Below are 9,676 nucleotides of genomic sequence, written 5' to 3'. Positions count from 1 at the left end.
GTGATTAATGGATGTCAGCCATCAGCAACCTCTGTCAAGGTTACCCAGGTCACATACATGGGAAAGCACATCAGCAACTCTTACATGAGTTAAATAATGGGGTGCAAAATGTTGTTAAAGAAGGGCTGCCGGTTCCTTAACAAATCCAGTGGCTACAGCAGTGCTTGGGCTGGGAAAGCAGGGCTTGCAGCAATGTTCTGAATGAAGAGGAATAAGAATGGATGTCCTTGGCTCCACACCTGATCACTACCATAGCCATGGTCAACACCTGAATTGAAAGAAAGAAAAGAAATCCACAAAACCCTGTATTGAAAAATCCACCTATCAGCAAAATCAATGGATAAGGTTGGTATATTACCAAGATTCAAGTTAAACTATCTTTTGAGGAAATAAATATTCTCCTCTTCTTGTGCAGCCTATTAACAGCCCAACTATCCCTATTAAAAAAAAGTGCTAATACAACCAGTTACTGTAAAGCAGTGTCACTTGGACTGGTTGTAAGCTTCTCATTCCATGACCAATTACTACAGAGAACAGGTTATAGAAAGATCTTACAAAATACAAATTGATTAATCTCTGTGCACTGGAGACTTCTAGAAATAACAGATAAAACCATGATTTATTACACTGTACAAAACTAGATTCAGAACAGGCAAGTGCAGAATATGATACATAATTTATTTTTTCTGTACATTACATATTTTTAAATTTCACTGACAAACCCAAAACTTCCCTAATTTTTCCTTTACCTGCCTAAGCCAAGCAATTTAGTTTGTTCTACAGGATAGATGAAAATAACTTCCTTGAGAATTTATCATCTGATTAATTTGGCAGAAGGTGCTTGAGCTCAAACTGACCTTCAGTGTTCCCCATAGCTTCAAACCCCCGAGGTTAGAACCTCGGTTGGTAGCATAGGCTTCTGCCACTGTACCAGAACCAGCAACTCCATTCTCCTTAAATTTTAATAATTTCTTCTTCTTAGAAGATGAATTAATGCGGTTGCATTTGTAGACATTCCAAACAGTATAAATGAAGGCTGTAGCTACCACCAGAAAAATGAGATTTCCAGTAGCCCCAGACTGGTGTCGAGTTCTGCGGGATGTGCTGAGATAGGTTATATATGTTTAATAAAGTCCTTAAGAAAAATAAATATATTTGCATAATGTATGTACAAAGATTGGTTGATTTCCTTCATTCATATAGGTTCAACAGCAGATATAACCACAGTTATATTTTATTCACTACCTCACAATGATTAATGTCACCTTGGTAACGATGTAGTAAGAGTCTAAGAGAATATTGGCCTATTCTTTATAATAGTGCAAATTATATGGAGGTGTTTTGAAAACTGTGGCTTAAAGAAAGAAGGATTAACAAAAAAACCCCTCCTTTGGTCCCTGCAAGAGTAGTTTAATTCTTCCATGAAATTTTCAAAACTCCCCCACATAATTTTAACCAACTATTAAGGCGTCAAAAGCATGGATTTAAAGTTGAGATTTAAGTGGTCTTTCTTGGACTTAAAAAAAAGTCCACTGCAGATTTCCTGACAAAGAAATTTTCTTAACGCATCTCCCTCTCCTCCTGTCTTTTCTGCACAAAAGCAATACACCAAATAAACCTGTCTGATAATCTCCCCCACACATTTTTTTAAACTACAATAAAACATTACATTTAAATATATTGCACAAAAAGCATAACATATCCTGCCTGACTCTTCACAAAAATGGCCACAAACACAGGAGAACAGCTACTGAACACCTCAAAATTTGAATAGATCAATGAAATGCTGAGGAGATACTGGCATGAGACAGGTGTTTGGATCACTGGCTGTGCAGGGATGTCCTGTATCCTGCAAAATGAAGGAGAAAAAAAAAAGTAAGTTCTCTTTCCATACTTCACCCCCAATTCAGGGAAAAAAAATAAAAGGGAAAAATTCTCTCCTCCTAGCAAAACCAGAACCTTAGTTAGAGCTCTTGAAAAAGTATCATCTTCCTTATCCATTATTTTTTGATAAATGTAATAAAAAGGCAAAAAGGCAACTGCTTTGTTGAACTTGAATTATCTGTCTAATCAAAAGCTGAAGTCAATTATTCCTCTAGGGAAAAATTAGCCCCTTTCTTTGAAAGTGAAGGGCAGCAGACACTTCCTTAAAAAACCTGAACATCATGGTTGAAATCCCAGTCTTAAAAGTTTTTCTACTTTGCTATTTTTCACCCAATATCCTTCTTTCCTCTTGCATTCCTACCTTTTCCCCACCTGAAAGCATTGCCTTAAAACAGAAGTGAGCACCCAGGCAAGTTAGGACTATTTAAGTCAGACAGGAAAGGCTTTGCCATTACAAATTCACTAAGCCTGCAGTGTTTTCTTTCACATTACTTGAAACTTTACCTCAGCAGAACTGTCTGATTATTTAAGATTCAAATTGCTCTTTGAATTAAAAGTTCTGTTTTGCACCTTATTAGAACTCCCCAAGGGAAGGAAATGCAGAGGTGTAATGAGAAGAAGGCCCCAGACAGTTCAATGGAGAAGTTAAAACACCTGGTTCAATACTGTTGTAAGGCTCAGAACCTGCCCTCACCAGGTTTTAAGGGGTTTCTCTCCCTTTTCTACCAGTGTTGATGAATTCACCATGTGAGGCAAGAAAACTAGATAAATACATGGCAAGTAGATCAGAGACTACTGTGGTCTCCATTGCTTTTGTCTCCATAGAAGTGAAGTTACGTGCAATTCAGTTAGTAGAAGGAAACCTGTAAGTGAATTTTTTTCCTCACTGCCACATTCCCACCCAAAGTCTTTGCAGCACCAAAGTGCAGTAGGTGAAACACATTCTGAATACTACTCAGCTTCATGTTCTAAATACTATGCAGCTTTTCCAATTAAACTTGTTACTCTATTGATATATTGTTTGTGTTTTCCCATTGCATCTATAGGTGACTACATGAATATACCATGTGGTATCACCTCCTCATCCTCCCACTTTTTTAATAATTGCTTTAACATCACCTAAGAAACAGGTTAGAAACAGTTGTTAGATCATGACACAGAGGGGAAAAACAAACAAAGAGACCAGGTAGAACTGCCTACTGGGGGAGGCTGCAGATGAGCAAGAACAGATAACCAAGACCAAAACCAGAGGTGTTAAACTTAACACCTTCATCTTGAGATGACATCTACAAGGAAGAGCTACACCACATCAGAAAACACTCTCAAAGGTAGTTGCTGATGGCCTATTGTCTTCTCTACCCCTTGCTGTGTCAGTGTCATGCTTCCAGGAAAACACACCATCAGAATTGTAATTCTGGGAAAGAAGGTAGGGTTTGTCCTCTTTTAGTACTTATTTATACTCCTGAATATTTTAGAATTTGTAACATGCTATCTGCTTTCTCTGCACATCGTTATAAAAACACTTTTGTGTTTTCCTGACTGCCTAGTCAGGAATTACAGGTCCAATAATAATCTCAGAGGTCAGTTCTTAGTTATTGAGCCAACACAGACAGAAATTTTACAGCGAAAAAAAGAAGAATCATAACTTTCCTGTAATGAGTATTCCTCCCTCTAAGAGAAATATATTTTCATTGGAACTACATTTATTAATGTGTTCAAATCATATTGATTTTCAGTGTATCAAAGCTAAAACAGATTTCTTTTAAGGTAAAATGATAATTCCCCAGGAGGAGCATTTACTGTCAAATGTAGTTGTTCTCCTCAAACTTTATCACAGCTGGACATTAAGGAGCTCTGTGTAAGTATTTTCACCATTTCTTCATTCAGAAAACAATTATATAATTGCCTCCCCCAACTCTCCCAAGTCACATGCAGCCTGTTCTGGGAATTTCCCTTTCAAAAAGGTATACAGGACTACAGCATTCCAAGAGGAGTAAAATCAATTTTATTTGCATTAAGGAAAGTTATTGAAGTACATGTTATTCTTTTCAGATTTAAGTACTGAATTAAATACATCAGGCAGTGCAGGAATAGTTTATAACACTGAGTGCAGAGAAACCTATTTCTTAGCAAAATCTGGCTGATCTCACTAAAACCATTGCCCCTATGTTTGTTAGAATTTGAATTAGAGTCCCTAGTTTAAATGGCATTAACAGGGAATATGGCAATAATGAAAGACAAAACTGACAAAAAAGTGAGATGGAAAGTCATCACTACCTTTACTTAACAGAGAAAAAACCTGAAGTACTCCTGCTGCTAAACTAATGTGGGGAAGCAAAAATCAAAACAAAGAGTATCAGACAATTAGAAATGAACACACCATTCACTTCAACATTACAGAACAGTTACCAATGAAAACAGATGAGACACAGGCAATACCTGGAGTAACAAAGCAAGGTGGTAGTCCTTTTGAGATCATGAAGAAGGAAGCAGGAAGGAGAGCAATAAAGTAAAAGAAGCAGAGTTAAGGTTTATTTAAGCTAAGGTTCATATGCCATTTAGAAAAAGTCTTTTATTCTTGTGGCAAATCACAAGCAGGTTTGTGAGAACCTATACCAGCACAAGACCCAGGAAGACTAAGATCAAGTGTGAAGCATACCACTTCTGCAAAATGTTTGCACTGTTTTCATAAAGCCTTGGATACTGAAAGAAGAAAAGGTATTTCAGCTTCGGTGGCCATGTCTGGGATAATTAAAAGTGCTACATAGTGTGCTAAAGAAAAGACCTGTCACAACTGCATTGATCCCCAGTTGAACAGAAGAAATAATATACACAAAAAGCAGTCACAGAGGCATCAGTCGACAATTAGTTTGTCATTACTTTTGCACTACTGAAATTATGTATTTTTCTCAGTTTCATCATGGACATACGTATCTTTTACCAAAAAGTCACTTCTGAAAACAGTCATTCAATATGAAAAGTTTCTTGTAATCACTCCCTCCTCTAACACAGAAGAGTACTAGAGTCACTGTAATTCTAACAATGATTTAGGAGTCTTTTACTATATTTAACATTACTTTGGTCACAGGCTTTAGACAAATACAAGAATACAAATGCCTCTTCTCAAAAAGCTCTTTAAGCTTGTTAAAAGAAACACTGTGATTATTATAGCATACCGAAAGAGTGAAAAGTCATTTCCCTACTTCAACAGTTTGCTAATTCAACTCAGGAGCCATCAGTCCCTTCTTCTGCAAGGCCTTCTTTGAAAAGGGCACAAAATGCAGGACTGCAATAATTCCTGTGTGTAAGCCTCTCACATTGCCAGCAATTATGTTAGATCACTAATTTCATACACTGATGAAAATTCTTCTCATCACTAGTTAGGTCTGTACCTTGGGGCTATTTCAGAACCTTGTGGCTCTTAACTCTCAGCGTGTTTACCCAAAATTACTTGTTTCATTCAAACACTTGTACTTTTCAATGGTAGTGCTACATTGACAGTTGTACTTAATGATCTTAAAGGTCTCTTCCAACCTTGATGATTCTATGATTTTCCTCTGTAAAGTAACTGTGATTTCTCTTTTAAAGTTTGGGCTTGGTGATGTTTTGTTGTGGGTTTTTTTGTTGGCTTTTTTTTTTGCCATACACCCAATAGAATTAGTCAGAGTAAAAGCTTCAGTTGAGAACAAAAATGTATAATATGATATATTGATATACATATGTAATTTATCAATTTGTCTAATCAAGTATGATGCTGAAGCTTGAATGAATTGCCAAAACCTGATAAAAGTTCCTTCTGATTAAGAAATATTTTCACTTAGCATGGAATTTATCTAGAATTAATAACCTACCTCCTCTCCCTCTGCCCCCTACCTCTGCTTTGCTTCTCACCTCTCTTGAGAAAGCTTGGGAAAGGGTATAGATACAAGTGCCTGAACAAGAAAGCAGAACTATTTCCCCCCGCCCCCCATAACTCAGTGATCAGCACTACTTGACCCACATTACCCTGTAAAGAGAGGGATGGTTTTTCGGACCAAAGATTAAGGTCTCAGTGTCCCTGCAAATAAGGGTGACAATTGTGCATAAATCAATTCAATTAATCTTTTTCGGCCTGATCAAATGTTTATTTTAAGACAGGGACAAGGCTTAGATACCAAGACCTAGAGAAGGAAAACTGCAATGCAAGCTCACAGGTTGGAAGGCACCTCAGGAGGTCTCCAGCTCAGCCTCCTGCTCAAAGCAGGGTAAACTGTGGGATCAGACCAGGTTGCTCTGAGCTTTTTTCAGTCAGGTCCTGAACACATCCAAGGATGGAAACTGCATCAACCCTACAGTAAACTGTTCCCTTGCTTGGCTGTCCTCGTGGCAGGCTTTTAGGTTCCTCTGAAGAAGTCTTCTCTAGCCTCTCCTCACAGGGCAAGTCCTCAAGCCTCCCTGATTATTTGAGTCTCACCTGAACTTCATCCAGTTTATCAGTATCTTTTTTGTATTGGGACCCCAGCTGGATGCAGTGTCCTGGATGCAGTATCCCAGATGCAGTCTAATGAGTGCTGCATGGAAAGGGATAATGGCTTTCCTCAACCTGCTGACTGTGCTCTTGTTAAAACAGCTGATCCCAAACATTTGATATAGAGTTTTAATGCAGAAGCATGCAACTTATCTATAACTGCACCATCTCTTTAAGACTTGCTCAAATCTCCAGAATGAGGCAGTCAGCACTGAAATGGTGATGTAGTAGGTACTGCTCATTAATCCATAGTATCTTTAGAACTTACTGTGCTGTGTTTCACTAAAAATATAAAAGCCCAAAATGAGACCTATTATTCTGGTAGTAGATTGGAGTAGTCAAGGTAACAAGACATCTGCCTGGATAGGTTCACTGCCCCTTACTGTCACATACCATCTCTGAAGTTAAATATTTAATGCCAAACACATTTTAGTAATTTCTAGTATTAGAGTTATACATTCAATTATACCAAGATCGGAATGAGAGAAACTAACTGTAGAAAGCATTTACCCTTTACACAGCCAAGGCAGACAATCCAAAGAAATCTGATACCACAAATGCCCACCTGCATGCATGAAAGTCTTTGAAACTTCCCCTTTCAAAGAGAAAACTTTACCCTGCATATTGGGCCAGATGTCAAAGAATTATTCCACTGTAATGAAAGTTCTTAGACATTCTTGACACAGATCTTTCAATAAATGCCCAGGCTTTTCACAGCAGAAGCCAATTCTGGCTACCTGCTTTCCTACTATTAATTTAGCAAAACATTAGTACCTGGAAGGGCTCCATGATATCAAGAATACTAAAATTCTGGATAACATCATTAAGTAACATGCTATTTCTATGAAAGCCAGCTTATCCTGTTAAATGACTTCGGTTTTTTTAAGTAAAAAAGCCTCATACTGACATGCAACTCCTCTTAAACATCACAGAAAGACGAAACAAGAACAACTAATTTCTGTTAATTAAAACATGAGTAATATGATTTTTTTCCCAAGATTTCTCAAACATTTCTTGCTCTTTGCTGTCCACTGAACACTACCCATATCTGATCTTTCAGCTGCAAAATTAAAGAAGTCTCACTAACTGGAAGGCAATGTTATGGTGCAACCCAAAGTAAAAGCGGGACTGTGAAATCACACACAAGTTAAACAAGAAAATGCCCTACTGAAGTTAAAATTATCCTGTAACTCAGCATGTGCTTCATTGTAAACATAAAAATCAATATAAAACACATTTTAAATGAAGTTTCAAACACTCCTGCAAGCTTCATATGGGACAGAAGCAGGACTATAAAAATACAGAGCTTTACACCAATGTGGTAGGAATACTGTAGTAATTAGTTCTCATTAGAGACGTATTGACTACCATCATCATCACTGAATCCTAACTTCAGACTACTCCCTAATGACTTTCTGTAAGATTAAATAGATACAAGAAGACAGAGTGCAACTCTTTTCCACATGCCACTTTTCATTGTGATTCTAAGTACGGAGGTTATCAGGTATCAAGAGATAAGAACACAAGATAAAGAACAACTTTAGAATTGAATACTGATTTTATATGGAAGTTTTATATATTATTTTAAAGTTAGATTCTAGTTATCCAATCATATTTTTCATGAGAAACCCAAGAAGATGATCTTGATATTTTTCTTTTCAGGTGATGACCACTAGCTGCTAGAACATATTTCTGATTATCTGTTTCAAAGCTCTTACCTTCCAAAACAGAATACTACAGTGTCGACAGAAATGCAAGGTGTCCCCGTACTGTTCCTTTATTGGGTAATATTTCTGAAGTGCAAAGTACATCAACTTCCAGTCAATGTGACCTTTCTCTGATGGAATCAAATGCCTACAAAACTAGACATAAAATTAATACCTTCTTTTAAAATTGTAATCAAATCAGGTAAAGGATGGGGGAAGATGGGGAAAAGGTAGTTAAACTGAAGTTTTGTAACTAGAATTCTTTGAAGACAATATTCTGACATCATACATCTCTGCAAAGCAGTGAGAAAGACCTGGCCATAAAAAAAAAAGAAAAAAGATGGATGGGAAGTACTAAAAATAGGAGGGTGCATATTTGCCAAGAAAAAGTAGGCCATACACAGCTGATCTAACTCTCTACTGTCTCAAAATGATTATAATTATAGTTAAGAACCATTTAACAAAAACAGTATTTAGAGCTGTAAGTAATTAATTTTATACTTTTTAAAAAAACCTGAGGAATGGGATTTAAAAACATGATCATGCATTACAGATCATGGTTTTCTGTTAAAACATTAACTATGGATTTAAATAATGCTTTTTTTTTAATTTTAAAAGCATATACATGATTTTTTTCACATTTGGTGATCTTTCTAGAAGGATAGCAATAATCAGTGATTGTTGTACTTCTTGGGGACCTAATCTCCATGTAAAGCTTAGCTGATGCACAACAGCTATTTCTCCCCTGCTTAATACAGCCAAGGTTTATTAAGCATGTATTTATAAAAGGCTTCTGTTCCACTCAGAGTGGACTAATGCTAATATAGTGAGGGCTTTCTTCTTTCAGAACACAGCTCCTAGATGGGGCAAATAGCACTGCCTTTCTGATTTCAGCTACACTTGGTTTCACAGTAACTTCCCTGTTTGAAGATCTCGTTTTTTCCAAAAGTGCTCTTCAGATGTCAAGTATGTTTTTGTGGTTGTTTCAATGGTTCAACAAATACACTGAAGAGCACAGAAAAAACAACCTAACATGATTCTGTAGCTTATTAAGGCAGTATACTTGTAAACAGAAGAAGCAGAATTTTCGAGCAGCAGATATGGGAAAATAAATAAAATCATTAGATTCCTATCATTAATTACTTAGCAAGAAATTGAATGTGAACATTCAGGAACACACTGGAAACACTCTGTACAAGTGTTCTTTATGAGGCACAGGGATAGTTAATTCTACTGAAATACTGAAGAGATCTTCCAGCATTACCTTAGTAAAACAGCTTCCTCTCCTACCAGTTTTGTCACTGTTCAAAAGAGCTTTGCTCATCTACCCTCAAAATACACTCAACTGCTACCTAAGCTTAAATTTCTTATCCTCATAACTTCACATTGCATTCTTCTCAGCTTCTGAAGGAAGGTTTTTCAGTTTGCTTTTGTCCGTTTATTTTCTCCAGGAACTTAATTTTAAAGCCTTTATCTCACATAAAATTCTTATTTGGGTTAATTGATCTTCACTTCTTTCTTTTCTGTTATAATGAAACTTAATCTGGTAATCACCAACCAAATGGTGCCACTTCAACCT

General features: G+C 36.8%; 1 protein-coding gene across 3 annotated transcripts in view; it reads right to left on the bottom strand.

The window, feature by feature from the left end:
• Nucleotides 1-600: 600 nt before the first annotated feature.
• FBXO25 (F-box protein 25) overlaps nucleotides 601-9,676 on the bottom strand; it is a 29,578-nt gene continuing 20,502 nt past the window's right edge. The window contains exons 9-11 of one of the 3 annotated variants that reach the window (XM_017814563.1): nucleotides 8,110-8,253; nucleotides 4,324-4,350; nucleotides 601-1,849 (exon numbers count right to left, since the gene is read on the bottom strand). In XM_017814563.1, the coding sequence (XP_017670052.1) occupies nucleotides 1,760-1,849; nucleotides 4,324-4,350; nucleotides 8,110-8,253 (261 nt within the window). In that variant the 3' untranslated portion in view covers nucleotides 601-1,759. The remainder of the gene's footprint in view (nucleotides 1,850-4,323; nucleotides 4,351-8,109; nucleotides 8,254-9,676) is intronic. The other 2 variants (XM_017814564.1, XM_017814566.1) reach the window with 2 other exon arrangements.

Source organism: Lepidothrix coronata, unplaced genomic scaffold (genome assembly GCF_001604755.1).
Source record: "Lepidothrix coronata isolate B3197 unplaced genomic scaffold, Lepidothrix_coronata-1.0 Scaffold45, whole genome shotgun sequence".
Classification (NCBI taxonomy): Eukaryota; Metazoa; Chordata; class Aves; order Passeriformes; family Pipridae; genus Lepidothrix; species Lepidothrix coronata.
The sequence above is the reverse complement of the archived record's forward strand: the minus strand, read 5'-3'. Positions and strand labels throughout refer to the sequence as shown.